At 44.5% G+C, this 16622-nt stretch overlaps 1 protein-coding gene across 2 annotated transcripts in view; it reads left to right on the top strand.

The window, feature by feature from the left end:
• The window catches only part of Prok2 (prokineticin 2), a 339608-nt gene extending 331320 nt beyond the window's left edge, over window positions 1-8288 (top strand). The window contains exons 3-4 of one of the 2 annotated variants that reach the window (XM_050149352.1): window positions 4827-4889; window positions 6930-8288. In XM_050149352.1, the coding sequence (XP_050005309.1) occupies window positions 4827-4889; window positions 6930-7034 (168 nt within the window). In that variant the 3' untranslated portion in view covers window positions 7035-8288. The remainder of the gene's footprint in view (window positions 1-4826; window positions 4890-6929) is intronic. The other variant, XM_050149353.1, reaches the window with a different exon arrangement.
• The last annotated feature ends 8334 nt before the right edge of the window (window positions 8289-16622 follow it).

Genomic DNA, 16622 nt, shown 5'->3' with positions numbered 1-16622 from the left:
TATGTATATTCTATATACACACTTGTATACATACATATATATGTATTTATATACACACACATATATATATTTGGATTGTTAGTGTCAGATCCAAATGATCTGTCTTTAACGACTGTCCTTTTTTCTTATGCTTGACCGAACGTTACTGAGGCAGCCAATAGAGCGCCTTGTTTCCTCCGTTGACTTCTGTCAATTCTCCTCCATATCCTGTGTTGGCCTTCCTTAACTCACTTGACTGCCTGTGTTTTTTCATTAATCTTATATGTCTATTGAAAATGGCTTATCTTCTGGAATGGATATATTTTGTGACATCATGTGACAGCCTCCTTAGTGGCTTTCTCTTGAAAGTATGTCTTGGGAGGGCTCAGTCCTGGATTTTGACTGATCTGAGGCACGGATTCTCTCATTCCTATTATCATTTCCCAGGCTGATCTCCCACCAAGGTTCCTCCTCCTCACAAGACCCCAGTAAGGCACAGCTAAAATTAGAAGGAAGCTAGCTGAGTGGGCAGGGCAGGGAGGGGCCGGGGCAGGGACTCCTTTGCTATTTTTGATATTTAAAAAGCAACTGAGTTTTGTTTCCACGATTTGACTTGAAGTCCGTACTTGCTGTAATGCCAGTTCTGAGAAGGAGCGAGTCTATGTTCTCGCCACCCCTGCTTAGGGACCTGCAGTTTGTCTTCGTGGCAGGTCAAATAAAGAAACCTCTAAATGACTAGGGTTTTATAATAAAAACCAAGCGATAAGCTGACAGAAGTGCTCAAAACCAAGATTTTATGTCATGTCTGAGGTGTCTACATGAAATGCATTTCTAGAACTCAGATTTTATGACATTTTATAGCCTTTTCTCCTATCCTGGAAAGTTTAAAAGGTCATTTTGATGACCTATTTCCAGGGTCAAGTGCTGAAGTTGGTTATCTTGGTGAAGATAAAGTTAATGTATTCTAGAAAAAATGTAGTTCTTCTAGAATGTTCTCAACTACATTCTCCCCTAAGAGAAGAAAAGGAAAATGTTTTCATAAATATGCCCTGATGCGCACTGCAGTACAGTTTTCATTCTACACAAGTTCAGTGATGGTTTCTTAGTAAACTGTAAAAATACAGATCCTTTATGGGAAATTCGTTCTCCTGTTTCAGGGTGGCCTAGTCAGCAGCCCCCAAGTGTGACTTTTGAATGGCTAGAGCAGTAGCTGAGAAGAAGCTAAAGCAGCAGGGGAGACAGGTGGTTCTGGGGGCTGCCCCTCGCTCTGTCTCGAGCACGACCATCAACTTGTGGACTTAACAGTTTTTAAAGCTCAGAGGTTTCTATTTTCTATTTGATAATTCAAAGTGAAATAAAATAGTGGGACTTGATTGCAGATGGCTATAATCTCATCATTTGGGACCCCGAGGCAAGTGGAATCCAGGTTCATAGACAGCCTGGGTTAGGGAGTGAATCCCAAGGGCAGTAGCTCGGGGTTAGAGTGAGCACCTTTTGTAACCAAGGACCCGGGTTCAGTCCCAAGCACCACTAGAAGCCAAATAAACAAGAAAGCAAAGAATCCAAGACATCAGTTTACCTGGAGAAAGCACATTTCATGGGCAACAATGTTTTAACTGATATTTATTTTTTTTTAACATTTTGAGCAACTCATGAAATCATGTCTTTAGAAAATAGTTATAAAATCACACTATTTTAATTTCTATTAATAGTTACACTGTGGTTTTTACTAGATTGTGGTTTCCATAGTTTAAAGGAAGATTTTTATGCCAGGTTTTCTATTCCATTTGATGAATATAATTAATACTTGAAATTTTTTTACTATTTTATTTTTTTAATTTTTTTAATTTAAAAAGGTGTTCTGACCTCATCTTTGTTTGTTCCATCCTCTGGTTTGTTTGTACTAGAGCTGGACATAGAGCCTTGCCCATGCTAGGCAGTGCTTTCCCGCTGAGCTGCATACCCAGCTCCAATCCAGTTTGTATGTATGTTTGCGTAGGGGTGTGTGCGTATGCATGTGAGTATGCATGTGTGTGTATGTGTACACATGTTGAGGACAGGGGTCGGTGCTGTCTTCCTCAGTAAATTTAAACCTCACTTTTTAAGACAAGGTCTTTCCTTGCATCTGGGGCTCATGGTTTAGGTAGACTGACTGACTGGCTTATGTTTGACAGTTGTCTGGCTGTCTCCAGCTCTTCAGCGCCAGGACTTCAGACCCACACTGTGCCTGGCTTTCATGTGGATGCTCGCCTGAGAGCTCATCAGGTCCTCATGCTTGCACGAGCACTTACCTGAGTGAGCCATTTCCCCACCACCACCCACTTTTATGTACATATTTAAACACATTTTTCTTTCCTTCCTTTTCTTTTCTTCTCCCTCTCTCTCCCTTCCTTTATTTCTCTTTCGTGTTTCAACAGCCTCTCTCTATGTAGAATTTGTAACCTTCTGCCTCCTGAATATTGAGATTGCAGCACAGGTGTGCACCACCACACCCGGGCACATTTTGTTTTTAATTTCACTTTAAAGCTTGGCCTGTACAATGACCCTTTACTGAAAAAAAGAAAATACAATTTGAGCCTTGCTACAAAAGTTTTTGAAGATGTCAAGCTTTATTAGTGATTCCTGTTTTAAAACCAGTGTATGGCCGGGCGGTGATGGCGCACGCCTTTAATCCCAGCACTCGGGAGGCAGAGGCAGGCGGATCTCTGTGAGTTCGAGGCCAGCCTGGTCTACAAGAGCTAGTTCCAGGACAGGAACCAAAAAGCTACGGAGAAACCTTGTCTCAAAAAAAAAAAAAAAAAAAAAAAAAAACAGTGTATGGCTAACCACTGTCACTATAACTTAAGGATACGCTCTTTTCAGACTTATGTTTAGCATTTTTAGGAAGACTGAAAGATAACCCACGTGACTTAGCGGTTTAGTGAAAGATGGTTAGAGAGAGCATGATGTGTGATTTCCTCATTCTTCCTACTGTGGGCATCGAGAGTCAGTGGTGCAGGGACCTCTTGGAGAAGCATCAGAACTGTGGCTGCAGGCTCAGTTGACAGTGTCACCAGACAGAACATACTGCATGCAGTTTAACCCAGGGTTCTCAGCCTTCACCCTATACCTAGTTCCTCCAGATGGTGGCATCTTGCAAAACTGGAGGACAACTCAGCAATAGTCAGGACAGACAGCAGTTCCATCACTACGGAGTCATGCCCCTCCCTCCCTCTCTCCCTCCCTCCCTCCCTCTCTCCCTCCCTCCCTTCCTCCCTTCCTCTCTTTTTTACTTCCTACCCCCCCCCAGTGTGCATGCATGTGTGTGTCTTACTGGAGATTGAAGGTAGGATCTCACCCCTTAGGCAAGCACTCTGCCACTGAACTATATACTCAGCCCCACGTTTATTTTTTTATTTTGAGATAGGGTCTCCCTATGTCGTCCAAGCTGGTCTTGAACTCACCATCCTCCTGCCTCAGTCCCCTGTAGAATTTTATAGGTCTATGCTTCAGTTTTCCCTTTAAAAGTACCACAAGCAAGTAAGAAGCATGTTCTGTGTTGGCGAGTTTAGAATTTACTGTTTGGAATTGTGGGCTGTAAGAAGTTGGTGTCCTGCTGATTCTGAAGCAGGCAACCAGGTTTGGGACTAGTGGTTAGGATGTGGATCGATGCAAATGTTTCATCACCCCCATGGATACCCCCATGGATTGATTTGTTTTCTGAGACTTCTGAACCTAGAAGTGAATGGGCCCAGGGAGAAGCAGGCAAGAGTCTGCTGACTGCATGGTTTCAGGACTCATGCTGTTCACCACGAGACTCCCAAATGGAAAGAGGGAAAGAAAATGGCTGTGAGCCTGAACTGCTTAGAAATGATGCGTAGAAGGAGAAACGCAGATTGGGTCTTGGTTTGTGAGAGAAAAGGCAAGCACCAGGATGAGAATCCTGAAGCTCATAGGAGCAGGTCTGGATTGATGTTCCTGCAAAAGACCTTTCCCTTCTGGTCCATTGTTGTAGCCTTCAGTACCTAGAATAGGGGCTGGAGATAGCGGGTAGCCTATCAACTTGAAACAGGCTTGTTGGGTCCTGTGTATAACCCTGTGATGGGGTGATTATTTTACACTTGTATGGGACAAGCACAGTTCCTTGAACATGGATCCTGGCTGCTAGTTACCAACTTCAGTGCTATGTACATATTGAGCTAGCTCACTGTTCACTGAGAGGGCTATCCTGAATGTTTAAGAGTTTAGCAACATTTCTAGCACCTGCACACACACACACACACACACACGCACACACTCACCCACCCCAGTTCCAGCTGTGTCAGACATAACTGGCTGGGTATTGCTGTATGGACAGAATCGTCCCTGGTAACTGAGAGCCACTGGTCCATATTTTTTGCTAAGGCTTGGCTTGGAGAAGTCTTGCAAAAATCTCAGAGTCAGAATGGACTGCAAAGGTCACTGATGGTCATATCCCACACTGCCCAGTGGTCATTGTCTAAAGCTAGCCCAGCTGTACCCAGCTGTTGGATGTGTTCTGGGTGGTAGCCCCCCCCCCCCCCCCCCCCCCCCCCCCCCCCCCCCCCCCCCGCAGCTACCTCTGCCTTAGCCCAGCAGCCTTGACTCACACAATGGCAGAACCATTCTGAGCACACCATCTGCCTGAGCCCTACGGGCAGCGTGGCTGTGTATAGATGCCACGTTTAGCCCCTTGGAAATAACCAGTCATCATAAACGCAAAAGGCCCCTGGAGAGCCTGGCTGTGTGTCCTCCTCTGCCTGGTGAGCATGCCACAAGCCCTGCCCTCTGTTGCTTCTCTCATATCCCTTCGTGTTTATTGATGTCAGTCATCTCCCTGACCCATCCAGCGCCATGTTGCAAATGGAAGGCAGGAAAGAAGAAGGGCGAAGAGAAGAAAAAAGAAAAAGGAGGTAAGAAGAATGAGAGAGAGAGAGAGAGAGAGAGAGAGGCCTCACCCAGGAATCCATCCAGGACTCCTGGCTTTTACTTTGTGCATGAGCATAGGGTTTGCCCTCTCAGGTCAGCCCAGGAGTAGGGCTGGAATGGTTCTGCCACTGTCTGAAGACAGCCTCTTGCCTTTAAAAAAAAATCTATAAAGAAATATATCCTGAAAACATCTGTGTAATTGGTGTGGGTGGCTTCTTTTGATAGGATAGACCAGAAGTACACAGAATGACAGCTAATGAAACATTTGAAGCTGGAAACAGCGTTCACATTCTCTGCCAATCTCTCTCTCTCTCTCTCTCTCTCTCTCTCTCTCTCTCTCTCTCTCTCTCTCCCCTCCCTCGTCCCTCCCTCCCTTCTTCCTTCTCTCCCCGTCCCCTCTCTCTCCTTTCTCTCCAGGGTCTCCTTGTAGGCTACTCTCCAATTCATGATTCTTCTTTTCAGCATCCAGAGTGCTGCTATTCCAGTACTGAGTCACCTAACCAGGACAGGGTGTTAAATGAGCTAGAGACCCTGTACCTACAGGGTCAGGTGGTTTTCCTGGCTCTCTTTAGTCTAGAACTTTGAAAAGTACACATATTTTAAGTGATACCTGTCAGTTGGGCTGCTCCCATCCAGCACCGCTGGTGGCGTGTACAGGGACTCTGGAGGGGCTTTGGGCATGAAGCAGGCCTTCTCCAGAGTCAGGCTGAGAGCCTCTGGGTACAGAAGCTCTTTAAATTCAGCTTGCCTTTCCCATGATTCCCCTCTAGACATCCCTAGTGGTTTAACTCTGGTGGCTGTGGGTGAATGTGATGTCCATATTCCTGACTAGCTGTGGATTCATCCGTGTGCACTGAATACATGTGGTCGTGCCTAGGCCTTCCTTCTGGAGCTTATATAGCAAGACACTATAAAAAGCAAACAAATGAGAGGGGCTAGAATGTGGCTTATTCAGTAACATGCTTGCCACAGAAGCAAGAAGACTTGGGTTCTATCCCCCAAAACCTCAGTACAAAAGCCAAGTGTGGTGGCGAGCTTCTGTAATTCCAGCACTGAGGCGGCAAAGGCAAGTGGATCCGGGGGCTCAGTGGCCAGCCGGTCTACTGGAATTAACCAGTGCCAGTTTTATTAAGAGACCCTGTCTCAAAATGAAAGAGTGACTGAGGAAGGAAGGCTTTCGACATCCACCTTTGTCCTCCACATGGATCCTGCGTAAATTTTGCACGCATACCCACCCAGATGTGCATATGCACAACACACAGGCAGACAGACAGGTAGACAGGCATGCGTGCACACACGTGTACACACACACACACACACACACACACACACACACACACAGTGCACCAAAATGAGTAAATACAGCAGGCAAACAGGCTTTGTATTTCTGATCCATCTATAGCCAAGCCTTCAGCTCCACACGTGTGAAGGAACTTGGTCTGCTTTCTCATCTATGTGTGTACTCCCGTCTCTCATCTGAAGAACAGGTGTGAGTCTGTATCTGAAATCTTCCCACGCTGATGGCAGGGATGGGGAGACGATGTATACTGTAAGGGGCTGTGTATTGCCTACCGAGCATTCAGTAACATAGATTAGGATCCAGATAGCCACAGAACGGCTTCATTTGTTTTCATTTTTATTTTGTGTCAGAGTGATGGGCAGATGACTCAGTTGGGAAGAATGCTTGTTTTGCAATCACAAAGACCCTAGATCAAATCCCCACTACGCTCATAAAAAGCCAAGCATGTGACCCCAACACTGGGGGTGGGGAGTGGGGTAGAGATAGGTGTCCCCCAGGATCTCACTGGCCTTCCAGCCTAGTTGAAACAGCAAGCTTATCTGTAAGAGACCTTGTCCCAAGAAAATAAATTGGCAGGCTCTGGCCTCGGCCTTGATGTGCTAGGGGTAAAGCCACACACTTAGATGTATGCACCACACATATATATATCAAACACTAAATAAACCAACAAGCAGACAAATTGAAAAATCAAACTTTTCTGACTCGGTCCCCTTTTCCATTGTAGGTTCCATTTTGGGGGCGGAGAATGCATCACACTTGTCCCTGCCTGCCAGGCTTGGCGTGTTTACGGACCTCTTTCAACCGGTTTATCTGTTTGGCCCGGAAGTGATCCCTCTGAAGCAGGAACTTGAAGTATGAACCTCCCCTGCACAATGTCTGTCAAGTCTCACTTGTGAGTGTGTCAAACAAAGAACATGCCAGAAAGAAATGCTCTCGCTTCCTCAACTTCCCAGGTCACATTTTAAGGTGACTTTTTTTTTTTCTTGTCGAAGGAGAGTTTTGATTTTTGGATAGACATATAAAGGGCACAGCATCCTGGAACGACTTCTCGTTTCCCTGTTTATGTTTCGGCTTGACATTTTTGAATGCCAGTAACAACCATTTTCACAAACAGGAGAATAAGAGTAGGTATTTTGTTGCAGAAGCTTCGTTTTTGTCCTTTGCAGCCCCTCTGCCCATCCTGCCGAGTGCACAGACATGCCCTCCCTTCAGAGACTCTGATGGTCCTCACTTTAGCCTAGCGTTCTAAAGTGGGGTCTCTACAGCCCTGGCTTGCTGATAGACCTACTAAGGAGGCTGAAACAGCTAGCTCTGTTCTCATTTGGTGGCAAAAGGGTGCATTTGAACCAGACACTCCAGACGGCTCATTGGGAGCAGAAGTTGAGAGTGCTTCTGGGATTTTTCCTGCACCCATCTAGCCCAAGGGCTTTCAGTTCTGCCATTTAATTGGTGGGATGACAAAATTAATGGGACACTGAAGGAATGTGGTCCATTTTTCTAGATTTGTTTAAGCAAAAGGTGTTTTCTCCCTAATGGAATATTACATTTCTTTTTTCATTTTTTTTACTTGAAGATCTTTTTTTTTTTTTTAATCTTCTTGTTGGAGACATTCTAAGGAATGTCACTTGAGGGGGAAGCATTGATTTTCATCCGGCATGACAGGCATCATCATTTAAAAATCGGTGTTAAGTTATAATTTAAACTTTTATTTGTAATCCAAAGGTCTATTGTAATGGATTTCCTGATATCTTGCCATTTGTACTGGTATCAATATTTCTATGTAAAAAAATTCTGTATCAGAATAATGACAATACTATATATCCTTTGATTTATTTTGATATTATATCCTTATTTTTGTCACGGTTGTCAACAGTTTTTATTACAAGCAGATTTCTATATAGCCCTCATCCTAAAGTGGGCAGACACCCCAAAGCTAGTGAAATCACCCTAACACTGCGTGCGTTTTAATTTCACATTCAGGAAAGTTGTGTTTGTGTGACTTTCAAGGTAGCACAGAAATGTATAAATAAACCATGTGTAACTATCAAAAAAGGCTTTGGAGCATGAAGGGAAAAGGGACACCCAGAAGTGACTGTTAGCTGGAATGGACCCGCAGGTTTGCCCTGCAAAACCTGATGGAGGATATGCGTCATGCATGGCATGGCATGGGCTAGGCTATAACCGCACAGTGGTGCCGATGGGCTCCGGCCTTGAACAGTCCCCTAAAGGTTGTCAGTCCGTATTGTGTCACAAATAAACAACATCTGGAACCGTAAGCTGAAGTGACTACACGTTTGCCCAAGCCCACCCACCACCTGCTCCCCAAAGTAGACCCCAGTGCTCCATTTTCGGGTTATTTGTTCAGTTAGGGGTCACACAGGTACAGCGGATGTAACTTATGCCTCGGTCTAACGGGCGGCCCAATTGTATGGAATCTTGGTGAACTGGTCACCACAGCTTCTCAGAGAAGCGTTTTCCATTTACTTTACGCCGGAGGAAACATCTTTAGCAAGTCTGTTGAAAACAAAATAATCAACTTGAACAAGGGGAATTATGGGAAAGAAATGGCCATGTCAGCAATGTGGTTAAAGTTATTTCCACATAACATTCAAGACATTTTTCAATAAGTGGCAAAATGTAATTTTAATTTTCACCAAAATTAAAAGCCGCAACTATCCCTTATACAATCTTGTTCAAAAGGCTCAAACCTAAAGGGACAGATGGAGTCTCGGGTGCTCAACCAAGAGGACCAAAATGCCTGGAAAGTAAACAGCCGAGCTGGGTGCCCATTAGCACCGCTGCCCCAGAGCCTTGGTGTTTGTTCTCACTCCCTTTGCTTGTTCCTTTTATTGCGTCTAGAGCAACACACTGTTTGGAGATTATTTCGTTAACTGACATCCAAACCAACACCTTTCAAATCACTGTTTCACAAACCATGTAATTCCATTTCTCAGAAGTTCTATTTTTTAAGTATTGCTATTGTGTGTGAGTGTGTGTGTATATATGAGGAAGGGGAGGGGAAGGGGGAGTGTGCAAGGCACACCTGTGGAGGTCGGAGACAGCTGTGCGAGTCAGTTCTCTCCCTCCACCTTGATGCTTAGGCTTTGGGGATCAAACTCAGGTGCTCAGTTTTGCACTGCAAATGCTTTAAGGGGCTGGACCACCTCACGAGCCCTCAGGGGTTGTTGAGGACAGTTTTATGGTCTATACCCTGGCAACCGCATCTTCGGCTCCCAGGCTGGTCCTTCATGATGTCTGGATGTCCTAATCCTGAAACCCCACAACGTAAAGCAAGGTAGGGATTTCCAGGTAAAAAACAAACAAACAAACACCGGTGTGTGTGTGTGTGTGTGTGTGTGTGTGTGTGTGTGTGTGTGTGGTGAGTTCTCTCGAGTGCAAGGCAGAAACAGATCTGGCGGTGACAGCTAGTAACCAAACTCCAGTGCAGTTCTGGTCTCTCCCACTGTCAGCTGAATGTGGAATGTCCCCACACATGACCACCACCGGAGATGGGGCCATCGCGAGGTTTTATAGCCTGGCTCCCCGTTGTCTCTGTGTCTCCTCACTCTGGGTGCACTGCGGGCAGCAGCTTCAGACTTGTGCCACCATGCCTAACCCTCACTGACTGACGGGAGAATCCCCTCACGCTGTGAACCTACATCAACCCTTCCTCCCGCAGTTGCTACTGGTCGGGGTTTTGTCATAGCAGCAAGAAGAATAACTAACACAGATTGTTATTTCTAACTGTTTAGCTTTGGATTTGAAAAACCTGTTTTTGTTTGTTGTTTGACCAAAGGAACCGTTTGTGCCCAAACTACTTTCCCCGCAGCGGGAGGCTCAGGTGCTCGTCAGCATTTCAGTACGGCTCTTAAGGTTCTGCGGTCAGTCAGTCCAGGTACAAACCAAACACAATCCAATCGTCCTCTTCTCTGGTTATCATTCTGCTATTTCCTGGCTTCTTTCTCTAGGGGATGAAAGGCAGGGTCTATTTTTAGCTAAGACATCAGGACCCTTGCAGTGTTTTCCATGCATCACTATAAAAGCCGCTGAAAACCTTTTGTGACCTTTCCATTTTTGCATTGTCGCACATGTCAGATAATATTCTTGGACCTGCTATTTCATTGGTTCATTATCTTTCCTCCAATCCATTTCTTTTGCGTTTAACACCTGTACATCTTCCACTATGGAAAAAAAAAGGTTAACTGACAAAATATGTCCGTCTATGGCAGTCATAGTACTTTGAGTTACACATGTATTGTAAAGTGGCTGACGTGCCCTAGGTGGCATGTATCTCACCTCATACACCTGTTATTTAATGGGAAGACCTTGAACATCTATGTAGGGGACGTAACACCATCAGCCATCCTCATTCCATACCACAGGTTTCCCTGTTAGCCTTTCTAACACCATCCACTGGGTCCTTAAGGGAATCAGTCTTATTCTCTACGCCCACCACAGACACCAGGCTGTTTTTGGTATACACATGCCCCAAAGCTAGAGGTGCTATTAATATATGACTCTCTGTGTTGGAGGCAGGGTCCCACTACGTGTTCCAGGCGGGCCTGTGAACTATCATGTTCCTGCCACAGCCGCCCAAGTGCCAGGATTACAGGTGTGCTGTAGGCAGAGGTTTCCTATCCTGCCGTTGCTCTCAAACACACTGAAGCTTATATTAAATACAAACGCTCCGCTGATGCGCAGGCTTATTATGAACTAGCTCTTATATTTTAAGCTAACCCATATTCCTTATTTACGCTCTGCCACATGGCGGTACCTTTACTAGCATGGCACATTCATCTCCTGATCCCTCTGTGTCTGGCTGGCAACTCCAAACTCTGCCCTTCTTCTTCCCAGCATCCTCCTAGTTTGGTTGTCCTGCCTATACTTCCTGCCTGGCTACTGGCCAATCAGCTTTTTATTACCAACGAGAGCAGGGACTGGAGAGATGGCTCACAGGTTAAGAGCATGGACTGCTCTCTCTGTAGGTCCTGAAATCTGTAGGCTCTGTAATCCCAGCAACCACATGGTGGCTCACATCCATCTGTAATGAGATCTGGTACCCTCTTCTGGCAGGCATGTATTCAGACAGAGCACTGTATATATAATAAATAAATCTTAAAAAAAAAAAAGCCGGGCAGACGTGGTGCTTTAATCCCAGCACTCAGGAGGCAGACGCAGGTGGATCTCTGTAAGTTTGAGGCCAGCCTGGTCTACAAGAGCTAGTTCCAGGACAGGCTCTGAAACTACAAAGAAACAGAGTCTAGGGTTTAAACCAGTCATGCTTAGTGCTTTGGTGAGTTTTAGGTTCAGTGAGAGAACCTATCTTGAAAAGTAAGGTGGAGAGCAACAGAGGAAGATGCCAGATGTTGGCCCCTGGCCTCCACACTCAAAATGTGCATACATATGAACATGTACACACATGCATGTGCACACAGACACAGAAGTATTAGGAAGAGTTAAACCTCTCTCTGTGGAGGGACACCTTGCTCAGCCTTGATAACAGGGGAGGAGGGGAACAACTTGGCACCCCAAGGAGGGGGGCGGGGGAAGAGGTAACTGGAGTTGGTATGTAAAATAAAAAGTAAGTTTTTCAAATTAAAAATATGAAAAAAAGCCGGGCGGTGGTTGCGCACACCTTTAATCCCAGCACTCGGAAGGCAGAGGCAGGCAGATCTCTGTGAGTTCGAGACCAGCCTGGTGTACAAGAACTAGCTCCAGGACAGGCTCCAAAGCCACAGAGAAACCCTGTCTTGAAAAACAAACAAAAAAAATGAAAAAGAGTTAATCCTCAGCAAAATCCAAGGAAATGAAATATATTCACAAAGTATTAGGTACCCACAGCATGACACTTGTGAGTCCGAGCTGAAGCCAAGGGCCCAGTGACATTCATCACTGACCAACGACTTAGCCTCTGGGTCACACCACTAACCAGACTCCCACAGTTGTTTAAATTCATATTTTTATCTTCTTGATTAAAATACAAGGAATTTATGTGTGTGTGTGGGTTTTCCATGGAAGAAACTCAGGCAAACTTGGAGAAAACTGTGTTTTGTTAATTTTGATTTGCGGAGCTGTTGAGGAGTTTCCTGGATTGCATTTCTCTACAGATGAGAGGGCGCTTAGCCTGTTCTTTAAAACATAACACAATCAGCAAAACATTATTATGGGAAATTTAAACATAGGCATTCTTTTCTTTTCTTTTTTTCTTTTTTCTTTTTGTTTCTCTGTGAAATAGTCCTGACTGCTGTCTTGTAACTTGCTTTATACACCAGGCTGGCCTCAAACTCACAGGCATCACCTGCCTCTGCTTCCCGCGTGCTGAGATTAAAGACATGCGCCACCACCGCCCAGCTTACATAGGCATTCTCATTTGCCGAGTACAATCCCTGAGACCTATGTAAAAGCTATAGGAGAAAACCAACTCCTCGAAGCTGTCCTCTAACCTCCACATGTGTGCCTTGGCCTATGTGCTCTTGTGCGTGTGCGTACACACACACACACACACACACACATGCAGAGTAATAACAAAATTTAAAATTTTACCTTCATAGGACTGATGGAATAAAAGCATCACAGAGCTGTCACCCAGTATCTTATCAAAGCCAATGATTTCAGTGGCAACCTTATTCCATCCCAGGCTCTTGTGCCCCACCCCTCCTCCTCATTGTCCTAATGCAAACCACCTTAATATCTTCTTGAGAATCTTCTTGTCACTCTACGCATTATTCTGCTTTCTGTTACTGTAATAAAATGTCCCTTGTTAGGTTTCTGTGTGTGCGTATCTGTGTGTGTGTACATGTTCTTGTATATGTATACAAGTGTTCATATGGGGGTGTGGGCATGTGTGGGCAGGTGCATGTGCACGTACGAGCATGTGTATATGGAGACCAGACTTTGCCATCAGGTAGCTTTCCAAAATCATGTTTCACCTTTAGTTTTTAAAGATTTATTTTTATACTTAATTATGTGTCTGTGTGTATGTCTGTGTATGGATATATATATTTGCATCCTGGTGCCCATGGAGGCTGGAGGTGTCAGATACTCCTACAGTTGGAGTCAGTGGGGTTTTTAGCCACCTGATGTAGGTGCTGGGAACTAAACTTGGATCCTTTAGAAGAGTAATCCATACTCTTAATCTCTGAGCCCTCTCTCTAGCTCTTATCTTTATTTTTGAGACAAAGTTCCTTACTAAACCTACTTATTATTATTATTATTATTATTATTATTATTATTATTATTATTTGGATAGACTTTCCAGTCAGTGAGCTTCGGGGATTTGCCTGTCTCTTCTAACACACACACATACACACATACATATGCACACACGCATACACACACACATACACACACTGGCACTGGGAATCCAAACATATCCTCATGCTTGTGTATCAGTCACTTCAATGACGGAACAAGCTCCACAGTTCCTGGTTAGGTTCTTTATAAAGAAAATAAAAAATAAAATAAAGTAATAATACTTACGTCAGGTTTGGAAGGCTCTGAGGAGCACTTTCGGGCTGTATTGCATCTTAGGAGGTGGAGGATGGTGAGAGGGAGCAGTCATAGGCTGACACATGAAGCCTGAGGAAGGGAGTAGCTAGGGGGACCCAAGTTTGCTTTACATATAAAGCTCCTGTCAGCAAGCACCTTTAATCCCAGCACTCATGAGGCAGAGGCAGGTGGATCTCTGTGAATTCAAGGCGAGTCTGGTCTACAGAGTGAGTTCCAGGACAGCCAGGGCTACACAGAGAAACCCTGTCTCAAAAACAAAACAAAACAAAATAATAATAAAAAACCCTCCTGCCTTAGGGTTACTATTGCAATGTGAAACACCATGAACAAAGCAATTTGGTGAGGACAGTATTTATTTTCCCTTAAACATCCTTATCATTCATTGTTCATCATCAAAAGAAGTCAAGACATGAACTCGGATAGGGCAGAAACCTGGAGGCAGGAGCGGATGCAGAGGCCATGGAGGGGTGTTGCTTACTGACTTGTTCATCATGTCTTCCTTAGTCTGATTTCTTAAAGAACCCAGAACCACCAGCCCAGGGATGGAACCACTCATATGAGCCCCTCCCCAGCACCAATCACTAGTTAAGAAAATGCTCTACAGGATCACTATAGCCCAATCTTATGGAGGCATTTTCTCTATTGAGGTTCTCTCCTTTTAGATAACTCTGTGTCAAGTTGATATAAAACTGGCAAGCACAACTCCTTTGACAGCACTAATCAGATTCTCAAGAGAATTTTATTATTTTCCCCCCAAACATCACCCTCAAAGGCCCAGTTACTTCCCTATAGGTCCTGCCACCTAAAGCTTCCACTCCCAGCACTGCTGGCCAAGAGCCTAACAGGAGGCAAATGTAGGTCAAACCATCCAATCCAATGCAAGCTATAGCGCTCTGCTCTCCTTCTGTTCCTTAGACAGGGCCATGGACCAGCGTGGGTTCCTTAAACAGGTACTTTTGGGGGGTTGAGAGTTGGATTTGGAACTGAATCTCTTGTAGTCAGGCTGGCCTTACAGGTTCTGTCATGGAACCTGACCTTGAAATCATAATTCTTTGCTTCTACCTAAGTCCTGGAATCTCAGAATATCTGTACCACACCCATTCTCAATTCTAACTCGAGATAAGTTTCCTAAATCCCAAGTTGGCGTACAAAATGAAGGAGCCAAAGAGTTCAGGCCAAGAATCTTCACATAAATGAGTATTTGTTCTTGTGTAAAATTTTAGGAGATAATATTTGGCTTCTCAAACAGGAGATGCATAGCAAATATTACTTGCTATGCTTTTATGGGGATATAAAAATAAATTATTAGTCCTTTGCCTGGCAAATGTTAATATTCCCTATCATTTTGCTTTCGTTTCATTAAGAGTCATGAAATCCATCTCTAGAAGAGGAGAACTATAGATTATGGTTGTCTTCCACAGTTCATTTCTTCCCCTCTCCAGAGACTGTTCACGGCCATCTACGTGGGATGGTATGACTTAAATTCTGAGCAGGGGAGAGAGAGAAGAGGTAATCTCCCTCACTTTGCTAAAAGGAAATTGAGCTTTCTCTGCAATGGGGAAAGATGAGTACATTTGACATATGGCCCAGACAGGGAAGGACCTGGGAGAGCTGGTTGAGTTGACCTCCTGGCCAAGAATATGGAGGGCCTCCTGACCCCCACATTCAAAGCAGGAAGAAACACTCGAGTGGCTCTTATTTGGAATCTTCTTGGTAAACTTGTTCACCATCTCTTTCTTAATCCCTAGGCTGAATATTTCTTTCTAATGTGTTATGATCATTTTGTTATATTTTAAACTTCAGTTATCTTTTAAAAGAGCCGTGGGATGCTGGAGCTATGGCTCAGTGCTTGAAAGCACTCTTCCACAGGATCTTGACCTCCATGGGCACCAGACACACATGTGGCACACAGACATGCAGACAAAATAACAATGCACATGAAAATAAAGATAAGTCAATCTTTACAAGTAAGTAAATAAAATAGTGGTGGCCAGGGATGGTGGCACATGATTGTAATTCCGGCATCAGGAGCTGGAAAAACCAGGAATTCAAGGCCTTCCTGTTACATAGTGAGATTGAGGCAACTTTAGGTGGCATGAGACCCTGTCTCAAAACCAAAACTTAAAAATAAAGATGTTCATTGTGTAGTGATTGTCCTTCTGAGAGCAGGATTAACCCCACACTGACCTCAAATTGGTTTGGACTCTGGAACTGATGACAGACCAAACCCAAAAGGGATGTGTCCAGATTTTATATGGCTATGTGGTGATAGCCAAACAAGCACACATTAACAACGTCAAGGACAGAAGATCTTAGCCCTTAATGTGGCCAAGAAGCAAAAGTGGGGCTGGCTAGCTCAGGAATGGAGCTGAAATAGGGGAGAGGACATGACTCGGGGTCACAGTGTTCACAGGTCAGAAAGGGGTTCTCCTCCCCACTTCAGTCTGAGAATGTTAGACTTACAGGCATTTCCTCCATACAGTCTTGATGTCCCACAAGAAGAACTTGCTTACCAAGTGGAGCAAGGATCTCATGAGAAATGGAGAAACATAGGTAGTTTGATCATGAGCCTTACAGGAAGGCAAAGACCAGAAAGACCAAAGAATCTATCTGTTTTCTTGCTAGTGTCCAAAGCCAGAAACATGTCAAATACCTACAGACTAAGAAATGTGTGTGTGTGTGTGTGTGTGTACGTGGGGGGGGGGAGTTCAGACAGTCACGAAACAACTGTAAATTTTCTCGTGGTGTTTAAGTGAATTTAAATCTTTCTGAGAAGTGGAGAGGGGTGTTTGAAGAAGAAATAAACTTTAACTATTAAACTTTCAGTGAACAACAATAGCAAAGGTAATAAGCCATTGACAGCAGACTAATGGCTTTATGTAATTGTGTTCCTTTCAATAGAGACAGG

The sequence above is a fragment of the Alexandromys fortis genome, unplaced genomic scaffold (genome assembly GCF_014885135.2).
Source record: "Alexandromys fortis isolate MF-2015 unplaced genomic scaffold, M_Fortis_MF-2015_v1.1 scaffold_48, whole genome shotgun sequence".
NCBI lineage: Eukaryota > Metazoa > Chordata > Mammalia > Rodentia > Cricetidae > Alexandromys > Alexandromys fortis.
The sequence above is the reverse complement of the archived record's forward strand: the minus strand, read 5'-3'. Positions and strand labels throughout refer to the sequence as shown.